The 13,577-nt window shown below is 43.1% G+C and overlaps 1 protein-coding gene across 1 annotated transcript in view; it reads left to right on the top strand.

The window, feature by feature from the left end:
* The first annotated feature begins 6,593 nt into the window (after window positions 1-6,593).
* The window catches only part of naglu (N-acetylglucosaminidase, alpha), a 15,708-nt gene continuing 8,724 nt past the window's right edge, over window positions 6,594-13,577 (top strand). Inside the window, exons 1-5 of the mRNA XM_085171355.1 lie at window positions 6,594-7,218; window positions 10,188-10,335; window positions 10,585-10,731; window positions 10,826-10,911; window positions 13,171-13,427. Coding sequence (XP_085027481.1) covers window positions 6,806-7,218; window positions 10,188-10,335; window positions 10,585-10,731; window positions 10,826-10,911; window positions 13,171-13,427 — 1,051 coding nt within the window. The 5' untranslated portion in view covers window positions 6,594-6,805. The remainder of the gene's footprint in view (window positions 7,219-10,187; window positions 10,336-10,584; window positions 10,732-10,825; window positions 10,912-13,170; window positions 13,428-13,577) is intronic.

Raw genomic sequence — 13,577 nt, 5'->3', positions numbered from 1 at the left:
GTTTGATTCTGTTGTGGAAAGAAATGACAGAAACATAAGTGCAGTGACTACGAGATGGATCGCAGTGAAAAGATGAGGGCGTGGAGCAGATCTGACTGTATTTATCTGTTTAACCAATGACAGCAGCAAAGACCATGAGATGTGTTCAAGCTTCACAGAGATCTGAAGTTTACAGAGGAGAAAGTCGCCGTGCTGTAAACTGAGCCTCTGCATGTTTCACGTTTGATGCATTCATACTTTTCTTGCTTGACTTTGTACACTTTGTGTTATCCAAGCTTCTGTTATTAGCCTCAGTTCTCCCTAAAACATCGATTCTTGACTTTTTCATGTGTCTCCCTCTGACAGCCTGCAACAAATTCTCGTGTTGTTCTCAAACAGGGATGTGGGACTCCAGGCCTCGAGGGTCCTGCAGGTTTGAGATGATGACCCAACATTTAAATGGCTCAATGACATCCTTAACATGTCTCATGTTTCCAGAGATAACGAACTAATCACAGGATTTTTACATGCATTTATTATGTAGACCCTTTTCAGTACTTTGTAGTATTGGATCGTGATTATTGATAAATCAATACAATAACTGTTTAATGTTCCACCTCTCAATGGAACTTCGAGCTACACAGAAACAAAAAATTTAATCTATAATAATGCAATTAATTTGCACAATAAGAAGAAAGTCATTTTTAGTCATGTTTTATTTAGAAATGTTACACTGCTTCTTAACCCTTTAAAGCCGGTCGGAGCAGGCTGCTCTGTTTTGCGTAACTATTTTAAAATCCCGGTAGCTCTGCAACCACGTGAGCTAGCGCAATAATTTTTTTGCATATGAAACTGGAGGAGTTGTACTTACATCTTATGCCATCAGCTTGTCCTCGGTCACAGTTTCCTTCCACATGTAGCTTTGCAAAAACTGCATAAAAAGCACTTGCAGCAACAAAAACATAATATTCCAGAAACACGCTTTGATGATCCAATCAGCTGTTCGTAACACTTCCTACGTTGGAATAGACATCAGCGCGAACTTTTGCATGTCCGCCATGACCTGCCCAAAACCGGAAGTGACGTCATTTTCGCGGAAATGTAGTTTTTCACCATCAAGGCCTCATGAACCTATACTGGTGTTTTTAAAAGTTATCTTTGACTTTATGACTTTCTGTGTCGTTTCTGGGATGCTTAGGACTCATATTGCACTGCTGGAAATAGTTTATTTTGATGCATATGCTGCTTTTTTGCAAATTTGCATTATAATATTTATTTTCGTTTTTCCTGCAGTGTATAAAAATTGGTGTATTTCAAAAATAAAACTATGAAGACACTTAAAATAAATTCCCTGTGGTGGGAAACTATTTTGTGCAACTTTTTTGTATTTACAGTTTTCAGGGATAAGCCTCTTAAATTTCTCTAACTAGAAATATATGTTAAAAAAACAAACGATTTTCAATTTTTTTGTAGTTTATTGCACTTTTTTGCAATTTATGTAATTACTATGCACTTAATGCAGACATATTATTAAAATCTGGGCTATAATGGTTGTATTGATGTATAGCAACTTGAAATGCTCCCAAAAATGGCTCCACAGCATGTAAACATATAATATAAGCTCTGGCGGACTTGGTTCTATGGTAGGTCTTAAAGGGTTAAATGACATGTCACTTCTTGGTAACTGATGAAAAGCAGTTTGATGACAGATTTCAGTCCATCTCTTCCACATATCAGGGTTTCTGTCCCAGCTGGGCGAGAGGTCCTCGTGTACAGCCTGACAGAGTGAGAGCGCGAGGGGTTGGTTGGATTTCAGTCACCGTGCAGCACGTCTGTGCAGGACAGGGTACCTAAGTCCACACACAGTGCCATTTATGAGGTCCTGCAGGTTTTTCCAGTTGACCAGGAGTGAAGGAGTGACCCTGCATATCAGAGCTGACGTCACACAGAGAGACGTCCTTGTCCCAGAGGTGAACATCTGTCATGTCTGTTTTGCATTGAAGCCTCCACCACAAGAGTCTTAGTCTTGACCCAGAATGATACTCGGAGTGCCGATCAGAGTGATGCTCAAGGATTTCCCGGTCGCTGCGCTTTCCATTGACCCACATTGTTGTCATCCCGTTTGAGTCACACGTAGAGCGAGTGGAGTCCCATTCATTTTCACTGTCAGGCAGCCCGACCATAGTTGGCGCCGTCCCTTTATCGTTCAGCCTGTACGCGCCCTCACAGGGCTTTAAAAGGAAGAAGCCGTTCGCTTCAGATGGGACAGCGAGGGAAAACAGAGTCTGCGCTCAGTCCAGTGAAGAATAAAATCTCATGCACAGAGACAAAGCTGTGACGGACTGGTGGTGAGTTTGACATAAGAAGCTTGTGTGAAAGACCTGCAAAGGAACAGGAGGACCTCAGACGTTACAGAAGAGACGCTGTCAGGACTCGTGTGTCTATAATAAGCAGCATTTCTAAAAGATGGTTGTGCAGTCTTCAAAGCAACAAACACGCGTGCCTCCTGTGGAACTTTTTCAGATGTGTCAATCCACATTTTTCAGTTTGTCTGTGATGTGTGTGGGGCGGAGTCTGACTTTGGTAACGACGGGACCACGGTAACCAACTTCAGGTGCACGCTGGGATGCAGCAGAGGGCTGAAATGTTACCCAGACAAATGCTGCTGTTAGACGTTACCCACTACTTCAGAGGTTAGTTCAACGCTGCCAGGATGTCTTTGCCTGCTGTTTGCCGACCTTCAAATTGAAATGTTTTGCTTCAAACGGTACATTTTTAAACCTGTGATGAGCTTTCCTTGTTGCACTGTCAATGTTCAGCATTTGAAGTACATCATTGTGTCCTTTTTGTGTTTGTTTCTTTATTGATTCTAATAAAAAGAAATAACTTGTAGCTAAAAATCTAAAGTGGTAACTGTAGCTGCGAGGAGAACCTGTTACATCATAGCGTCCATTCTTACTCTCATTTATTTTGTGCAGCACTAAAAGTACAAAGTCAGAATCTGTGTCCTCGTTACCTTCGGTCACCGGCTCTCTCACCTTGGTGCTGAGCATAAGCTGTGCAGACTGAGGTCAACAGCAGCTCCTCCATCGTCTCCTGCTGTTGGACGATCGGACACGATTTGCTTTTGTTGGAGAAAATTTGGAGACTAAAAAAGTCTGAACTGATTCTGAGCAGTTACAACAAGTCAAATGACTCCGTTCACCAAGAGATCCCCTGATGTGGACCAGAGCTGCACACGTGTTTGTGGATGTGTGTGGTTAGCTGTTTGTGTGTACTTGTGATACTGTCATAGTGACACGTTGTGGCTGCTCGACCTGCTTTGGGATCAAAAGTCATGGCTGCACAACAATCAGTCTTTCCAGGGAAGACCGATGCTGTGCTCGTCCCCACGTCGCAGTTATCCCCAAACTTTCTGTTCCATCAGTCACGATGAGAGGAAAACTACGGGTATGAGTCATATTTGAGGTGACAGTGATCGACGTAAAGACTCTTATTCATTTACTCATCCGTAACCTCTCTGCCTCTCCTGATTGGCTCCTGACTGTCTGGCACGCCCTCTTTTCACCTGCACAAGTAAGGTGAGTTTATTTTGATCGTCTCCAGAGTTCATACGACTTCTTTCTTTTTAAACGGACGACTTCAAATCTGACCTTGTGTTCTCTTTCAGAGCTGAGCTGTCCATGTGTGTCTGTGTTAAGTACACAACGAGCTGAGGTCAAACACAACACTGGAGAATCATTGATGGCTGTGTGATAATAACAAACCTTTGAACAGTGGTAGCTGAGTGTTAGCCTGCTGCGGTTGATAAAGTTACGCTTGTTTCATAAGCTAATCGGCACATGTTAGCCTGCTAGTATCACCAAGCTGAGACGTCAACCAGCTGAACTTTACTGAAACAACAAGCAACACCAGCTGGCAGCTCATGAAAGATATTATGGTCAAATATGGATCACCTTACTCTGTGGAAGGAAATGAGTCTGTTGTGTTTGAACTTGAGTCAAAGACCACGACTCGATTACATTTAGACGATATTCATACACTCAGATATTATATTAAGCCCACTGAGTTGTGTTTAATAAATAAACCTCAAACAGGAATTATGAACATGGTCTGAATAGATAAAATTTGTTATTACTCAGTTTTATTTAAATAACACATTTAAAACAGAAGCTGACCCAAAGTGCTGGAGCCGCTGAGACTAGGGATGCAGCGATACCAATTTTTTCAAACCGATACGATACCGATACTTGGATCTGAGTACTTGCCGGTGTTGTGCCAAAAAGTGATTGTCTGCCAAAAAGTGATTGTCTGCCAAAAAGTGATTGTCTGCCAAAAAGTGATTGTCTGCCAAAAACTGATTTCTGGTATTTGCCAAAAACTGATTGCTCGTATTTAAACTGCTATAAGTAACTTGTTGGGCTATAATATGTTAAACATATGTCAAATGCTTCCCTCATGGATGACATAAAGTCATCTTGAGCCACAAACAACATTTGTGTAACAAGGTAGAAGCCGCAATCAGTTTTTGGCAGCGACTTTTATATAACCTTTATTTATGCAGTTAAAAAAAATCTCATTAACATTAAATATGTCTTTTGTAAGAGTAAGTTGGCCAAGAGGACATCAGCAAATATTACAATAGTTCTGTAAAAATATTTTAAGTGTGGATAAAGGACCGGATTGGCTATAATGTAAGTACAATAACACAGAGTTGTAAAGATACTTGAAAAACAGATATTTTTTTATTTCTATATGTAACCCCTTTGTAATCCCTGTTCACCGAAGTCTATTTATGAACATACGTAAAGATATTACACATAAAAAATACACAGAAACATTGGAAATCAGTTTTTGGCAGACAATCACTTTTTGGCACAACACCGATACAGAGTACAAAAACCGATACTTCTACCACACACACACACACACAAATGCAATGAATTGGAAGACAGGTTTTATTTTATTCTCTGCCGATAAAAAATAAAATCTTAATAAAAATGACCACAAAAAAATTTCAAGTGAAAAATAAGCACTTCTGTTAAATTATTGCAGAGTCTCCACATTGTAATTTTACAAATTATCACTGAACTATTGGCACTGTCTCGAGCTTTCAGAATAATAAATAAACACTTCTGTTTGGAATAAAATAAATACAAATTAGGTTTGAGAATAAAATAAACTTTTAAATTGCTGCAGAGTTCATATTGTAAACAAACAAACAAAATAACGAAAGTATTTGGCATTGACGAACTCCTCATCTGCCCGTGGATCATCAGTCCACTGTGCCGTTAAACCGAGGACTGACATCGCGCACACACTGCTTGTCTTTACCTCTTTAGAAAGTTTTGGCACCATTATCTCCCTGATGTGTGGGCGGTTGATCATATCGCAGCTCGAGTATGCTGAGAAGACGGTTCAATCCTATGTTTTCCATGACCGGCATTGGCTGGTCATCCAGAGCGATAAAATGAGTCAGAGCCTCTGTTATTTTAACTGCCCGTGGATTTTCTCTTGACATTTTTCATCGCTTTTCCAAACCTGAGTTAAAGTTGGCTGTTCCACACTGCTGACATTTTGTTTAGTCTAGCTACAGCAGCCTCCAGTTTCTCTTTTTTATCTGGAGCTGCCAGTCTCACTCGTCTAACCCTGTGCCTGTTTAGCGCGGGATGTCCCCCTAGTGGCCAATCTAAAAAACTACAACAGAAATGACAAGCCACCCTCTGATTAATGAAATAAGTTGGTATCGGTTCATGGTATCGGTTAACTTTTACGAGTATGAGTACACACACATTTTACAGTATCGGCTCCCTAGCTGAGACCCAGCCTGTTCATTTATGTCCTCTGTAAAGGACTTTTTGGTCGATATGTTTTGAGTTATTTGAGCTACCCTATCAAGTCCTGATGTACTAAACAGAGGCAGGAAATCACAAAAACGTTCAGCTGACAGAGGTTTAAAACAGCCACATTTATAAATGTGGGTCTCCAGAACACCCAGTTTCTAAATACACTGCTCAAAAAAATGAAAGGAACACGTTGACACTACATCAGATCTCAATGTGTGTATCATGCTGATGCAGACTGGCTGTGACTGATGGAAATGTTGAGCCTACAGAGAGAATTCAAAGACATCCTGAAAAGAAAAGTAAAAAGCTGACGACGTGGACTATTTTGTTGAAATATCCTCGGGCCCACTGTTTAGCTAAATGCAAAACTGGTGATTATTTATTTCTATGTCAGAAAAGACGAGGGCTCCACCTGTTACACCCTTACAGGTGATGCCTCTGCTGAGCAGATCAAGTTTAACTGCCTTGATGCTGCTCTGATTCAAAAATGCTGCTTTTTTGTTTTGCAGTAGTTTGCATGAAAAGCTGAAGCATGTTTTATTGTGTTGACTAATCATTAAGGAAAGTTCAACTCAGTGTTCACGGTGTACACATTAATGATGATTCAGCTCATGAATCACAACACGCTGCTCTTCCCTGCATGGTGCAGCAGTATTTGCTGTATTTGCTGCTATGGCCGCTGTGAGTCTGCTGAGCTGTGTTTAAAGCGTCGGTAACACCGGCTTTAACAGTTTAACAGTAACTCGCACAAAACTTCTCTAAGTTTACTGTCATGTGACAAACTGATCACGTGCCAAAAAGCTTTAAGCAAACAACACTCGCCGATTGGCTGACAGTCAACGGAGGCCGCAGCGCTTTCTCTGATTGGCCAGCAGGCTTTTGGTAAAGCACCGCTTCCGGGTTCTCCACAAATGGACAAATAAACTCGTTTTTAAACTTATGCAACGGTGGGAAAGTGTCTCCCGTGGACAGGGCTCAAAATGTCCGGCGGAAGCGGCTGCTGCTTGGCTCTGTTGCTCGTCTGGAGCCTGTGTGTGAGCGCACGCTGCAGGTTTCCTTCTCTGGACCACATCAGACCGAGAGCCAGCGACCGAGCGCAGGGCAGAGCCGTGACCGAGCTGCTGCGGCGGCTGCTGGGGAACAGATCGGCCGAGTTCATCGTGTCGGTCAACGGGAGCCTCTCCAACGACAGCCTGGACGTGTGCGAGCTCAGGTCCACCAAAAACAACAAGGTCGTCGCCACAGGCAGCACCGGGGTGGCCGTGGCCTCCGGGATTTATAATTATTTGAAGTATTTTTGCAACTGCCACGTTTCCTGGTCCGGGAATCAGCTGGATCTGCCCAGACCTTTGCCAAAGCTCACCGGCGTCCTGCGCATCAGCACCCCGCACAGGTCAGTGACCCGCACCGTCCTCACAAAGGCTGGTGGCAAAGCCCTCTGTGGCTGTCTCACCTGGTTAGTGTGTCCAAACTGCTCACGTTTCATTTTCATGTCAGAGACAACAAACTGACACTTCCTGATCTCACACACAGCAAACAACAGGAGGAAAGTGTGTGTGTGTGCTTTCCCCACACAGACATCCGATCAGCTGCGTTTAGACCCCCCAGAAGTGGGGGCAACATCTGCTACATGAATTGAATCTTTATTTTGAACGTGGTACAAAAAAAATACAACCACAGAAAAAAAGAGACAAACAAACAAACAAAACAAAGAAACCACAACTAAAAAAAACCATGCATTTTAAAAGAATTCTTATTTTAAAGGTGAAATGTTTTGTGTGTGTTTTGTGAGTATAGTGAGAGAAGCTATAAAACATTATGTCATTCATTCATTGGCTACGTGACTTAAATATTTTTAGTGTTCCCAAAATAATGGCCCGGTCCCTACAGAGGGTGACAGGCCGCTGCACTCATAGTGTCACGGCTCCATTAACATGTAACAGGAAGCTAAACAAATCTCAGTCTGTCACTTCTTTATTTGTTGTTGACACAGCCATTGTCCTCTTTTTACTTTACTAGAGTTTTTACATTTTTAAACTTGGATTAAAAAAACAAAAAACCTCAAACATGTCGTGTCATATTTTCCCGTTCAGGTTTAAGCTCCATGTAGTCACAGATAGCTGGTTGGGAGGTTCCCCACTGATGTTACATCCCAGTCACATGTTGTAAAGACCTCCTGCTGTCAGATGAAATTACAGTTCACATGAACATAACTAAGAAAAATGTTTTCCCACCAAATCCACTTCACCCCGTCACACTGGATGTTGGCCAGCTCCTCTCAGTCGTTCCTGGGAACCTCTCACCACAGAGTGGGCCTGTTGCAGTCACAGCCCCCGATGGCATCACGGCAGTCGATGGTTCTTATAGTTCTCCGTCACCTAAGAACCATTGCACATCGAGTGCTTTTGTGACAGGTTCAAACTACGCACAGGACGATGCTGGGGTACTGTCCGTATTTGAATAAAATGACGACAGTATTTGGGGGCGGGGCGTATGATTCTCAGCCTCGCTGCCCACAACCCAACAAACCCGGGTGCATGAGAAATGGAGCGTTGTCACACATGTGTCATTGTTTTCTCTGAGCGCTTGTACTGCCGCCAGGCCCTTTAAAGGACTCTTCCTTTCAGTTGTCTGCTGAAACAACTGAAAGGAACCCGCATCGGCTCACTGCAGCTATGTCATGTGCAGAGTGGCTGAGCCATCGGCAGCATGTGCGGCTCAGTTTGTTTTGCTCATGTCTGTAACATAGTTGTGGGGAGCAGTGTGTAATCCTTCAGCATCACACGGGGAGTGTCTACACCCAGGCCTCCACTCTCACGTCACTGGAACAGTTGATGTGTTGTAGCTTTATTTGTGTTTTTCTGTTTGTTTAAACTTCAGTGCTGTATTTAAGCACCGTGTTGAGATTTGGTGCCCTGTAAATAAAATTGAATTATATGAAAAGTTTATATGTTGGTGTTGTAACTCTGTACTTCATGTGTCAGTGGCTTTGAATCCAACGGCTCACCAACAGGACAGCTGAAGGAATGACAGTGAATGATGCTGATTAGGTCTGGACTGTATGGACTCAAGAACAACTTCAAAGGTGTTAACTGTTGTTCAAGACAGTGACAGACTGGCGACCTGTCCAGGGTGCGACCCTGCCTCTCACTCTAATAGGCTGTATTACCCAGTTTTACCCTGAGGTTACCTGGATAGCTCCAAATCCCTCAGCCAGGACAGCCAGGCAGTCACAGAAACAGTTTGCAGCCACTCCAGGTGTTTTTTTTTTTTTCAACAAATCAGCATTGTCAACCACTACAACAATGCACTTGCAGTGTTAAGCTGATGCACACCTTCAGACTCTGGTCTCCCTTCATTCTGCTGGAGAACTTTGAGTGTGAGGAGAGCTGGAGGTGCAGGGCTGTGTGATTTAGAGTATATTTTGAGGACACATAAATAGTAAATAGTATTACAGTTTTACTGATTAAGTGTAACACAAACTGTTATCATCATGTCTTTAAAACATGATACAGAGCTCAGCCATCATATTTATAAAGCAGGAATAGTTTGGTTTTACAGGTTATTGGGAAAAGAACCCGTTCTAATACAGTAATAACACTGCAAACTATCAATCACACCATCCATCCATTCGCTTATTGTTTTCAGGAGTCTATCCCAGCTGTCATAGGGCGAGAGGCGGGGTCCACCCTGGACAGGTCGCCAGTCTGTCACAGGGCCAACACACAGAGACAGACAACCATTCACACCTATTTAGATTTTTCAATTAACCTATCCCCACAAACTGCATGTGTTTGGACGGTGGGAGGAAGCCGGAGTACCCGGGAAGAACCCACACAAACTCCACACAGAAAGACCTGATGGTGGAATTGAACTCAGGACCAGTGTTGTTCCCAGATCATCATACTAAAGGTTGTTCCAGGATCAACATTGCAAGTGACCAATCAGAATGTTGTGACGTCATACTTTTGCGACTTCGGGAAAAACCGGCGTAAAACAAAAAACTGTACTTAAGCTGCGAGAAACCGCCTTTGTCCGCCAATCAACGGACCCTAACCCTTTAATAAACGCTAAGCAGAATTGATATTGTCCTTGCAACATTGGAATTTCATAAATGCACGAATGGGTTGGTGCGCAAAAGAATAACGTCACAATAATGTGATTGGTCACTTGCAATGTTGAACCTGGAACAACATTTTCATGATGATCTGGGAACAACACCAACACGACGATATCAGATCATCCGTGAGGCAACAGGGCTAACCACCGTGCTATAATCACACCGTTATACTACATTTGTATTATATTTCTGTATTAAATAAAATGCATTTCTAAGCCACATATTTGTGTATTTGTATCCAGATTCCGGTACTATCAGAACGTCTGCACCTTTAGTTATTCCTCCGTGTGGTGGGACTGGCCGAGATGGGAGAGAGAGATCGATTGGATGGCACTGAATGGAATCAATCTGCCGCTGGCGTTCACTGGCCAAGAAGCCCTGTGGCAGGAGGTGAGGAAGTCAAGTTCAGCTGTTTTTTTTTCTGCAGCTCTCGCGATGATAGGAATCAGGACTAGATCAGCTGTTGTACTTCAGCTGGTTGGCATAATTCTCTGAGCAGTACGGGGAAGAAGTTAAAGTTGGAGAACAGGCTCAGCCAGTACATAAGACGTCTAGGAAACTTTGGTTAACACTGAAATAAGCTGGGACTAGAAACAAAATGCAGACTGAGTGTTTAGCAGCTGCTCTTGTTGTTTTTAGGTTTACCGTGCTCTCGGGTTAAACCAGTCCGAGATAGAGGAATTCTTCTCCGGTCCGGCGTTCCTTGCCTGGAACCGTATGGCAAACTTGTTCAAGTTTGGTGGACCTCTGCCGCAGTCCTGGCACGTGAACCAGCTCTACCTTCAAGTAATCAAACCTCAACACAGCAACATGTCAATGGACCCAAACCATTTGTGTTTAAACCAAGTTGAATGTATCACTTTTTCCTCACTTTTTCCAGTTTAAGATTTTAGAGCGGATGAGATCCTTTGGCATGATCCCCGTGATGCCGGCCTTCTCTGGAAACATTCCCAAGGGAATCCTCAGGTCACTCTTCTTTATGTCTCAACATCCTTTTCTGCTCTGTGCCACAGCAAATGTAGTCTCATAGCTACTTACAGCCAAACCAGTGCTACCATTGATAACTACATAAACCAGTCTGATTGGCTGCGAGTATTTATTTTTCTTACAGATGTGTGATGATTATCTGCCGTTACAGCGCTGGGACTAGAGTGTGGGGCAAGTTAACATGACGAGTGTTGATAGGAGTGAGACGTTCTGCAGGTTCTGCAACTACTAACCATCAACAGTTAATTTAATGAGCAATGCAGTCTGTGTGTTCATGATGTTACTTTGCCACATAAACAGCATTGTTGAGGCTCAAAATAATAGATTTTCTGGGGTTTATTGTGATTTGAAGTACAAATGCTGTAAAGTCAATAAATATCAAAAGTGGATAAAAATAGACTGAAAATGGCCAAAACCTCCTGACATGTAGTGAAATATTATCAAGACCAAGTATCACTAATTTTACTTGAATGTAGTTCAATCTAGTCCATGTTTGCTGTTACTGTCCTGCTGACAAACTGATCTTTGTCACTGAGTCTTATTCTTACCTTGTGAAAGAAACAAGTACACATGCAACATCACGTTTATCTAACATGCGCAGCCGTCAGTTTTGTGTTTACCACCATACGCATGCTGGTAATGCCACAGATAAGGAAACACATGATCTTGACCCGAGGCTGAGAAAGATCTGATTCACATGGATGCATTTCAGGTTTGACACACTCGCTTCTCATTCGCTTTGGTTGGAGTGACGTCACGAGCTGCCAAACTGAACTACGGATCTGTTGGTCTGCTTTGCTCATGCTGTTTAACTTTGGAAGTGCCAGCCAATCAGAGCACACGTGTTTTTATTCAAACACACAAATGCAACTGGTAGCCAATGAAATCATGTTATGCGAATATCCCGAGACAGTCACTTGGCACCAAAACCCAGCAGACATTGATCATTGCAATAAAAGTTACTAACAGGTCGCTACCTGGTGACTATGGCCCAGGTGGTAGAGCGGGTCATATACTAATCCACAGGTTGGTGGTTCGATCTCAGGCTCCTCCTGTGTCAAAGGATTCTTGGGTGTGATGCTGAATTGTGACGTGTCTGTGAGTGTTAGATAGAGGTTAACCACAGATAAAAACACTGGGTGAAGGTATTTGTGACCAGACGGGAGCAAAAAGTTCTTTGAGTGCTCAAGTTCAGTAGAAAGGCGCTACGAGTACCAGATGATTTCTTCGTTAAAATTAAATGGTCTGTATTTGTGTAGCGCTTTGCTTAGTCCCTGTGGACCCCAAAGCACTTTACACATTCAGTCATCCACACATCCACACACTGGTGATGGCAGCTACATTGTAGCCACAGCCACCCTGGGGCGCACTGACAGAGGCGAGGCTGCCGGACACTGGCGCCACCGGGCCCTCTGACCACCACCAGTAGGCAACGGGTGAAGTGTCTCGCCCAAGGACACAACACCCGAGACTGTCAGAGCCGGGGCTCGAACCGGCAACCTTCCGATTACAAGGCGAACTCCCAACTCTTGAGTCACGATCGGAACTCGCCAAATGTGTCTGTCACTAGTAAAGTTAGGAATATTAGGCGTAGCATTTAATGAACTCTCGTGCTCATCTCAGCTAGCCTGTTTTAAACACACTATACCACCATCTCTTATAAAGGAGGTTTCTCGGCCTGTTTTTGAGCATTTCATGTTGGAATTAAATAATTACATTTCATCAAAAGAGGCAACAATTCTGAAACTCTGGATATTTTCCACTGATAAAAAGAACCAGACCTACCACACCGTACGGTAGGCTCCATAACAGATCATGAACGTGTGCCCGGGTTAGTCCACTTACACAGCACGATGGATCCAAAATGGAGTCGCAGTAGATCTGATTTCCCAAATCATCCCATCTGGATCCGTGTTGGATCTGTAGCTTGTCCCAGGACAATCTGTATTATTTAAACATGATACAGAAATATGTCAAATCTAGCTGCCCCGGCATTCTTATAACATGCTTGCCTTTACTGATGAAGCTGCCTTTTTTCCATTTATTTTCATCTGCACTGTGTTTATCTCTGTTTTAGAATTTAAAAAAAGAAACACTTTAATCACTTTTTCAGTCAGAATTGTTTGAATCGGTTTGTTAGTTTCTGTCCTGTAGCAGCAAACTGCATCTCTGTCTGTCAAACCTATTTCATGACTCTGACTAGAGAGTTAGTATTGCTGCTGCTTGCTTGTGTTTCAGGCTGTATCCAGAGGCCAGAGTAACCAGACTGGGGCCATGGTCTCATTTCAACTGCAGCTACTCATGTTCGCTTGTCTTGGACCCACAAGACCCCCTTTTCCACCACATTGGTTCCCTGTATCTGTCCCAAGTGCTGAAGCAATTTGGGACGGATCACATTTACAGCACAGACACCTTCAATGAAATGACTCCACCCTCCTCTGACCCCGCCTACCTTTCTGCAGTCAGTCGCTCAGTCTTTGCCTCAATGACAGCAGGTCAGTGTTTGAATTAGCTGCCTGAACCGTGACAATTTCTGGGTCCAAGTACAATAATTGCCCTAGTTTGTTGCCCCACGGATGACCTGTTGTACAACTTTCTTGCACAAACAGTTTGCTCCCTGCTGATTTTGAGCCATGTTCAAGAAC

Source organism: Neolamprologus multifasciatus, chromosome 8, assembly GCF_963576455.1.
Source record: "Neolamprologus multifasciatus chromosome 8, fNeoMul1.2, whole genome shotgun sequence".
Taxonomy (NCBI): domain Eukaryota; kingdom Metazoa; phylum Chordata; class Actinopteri; order Cichliformes; family Cichlidae; genus Neolamprologus; species Neolamprologus multifasciatus.
The sequence above is the reverse complement of the archived record's forward strand: the minus strand, read 5'-3'. Positions and strand labels throughout refer to the sequence as shown.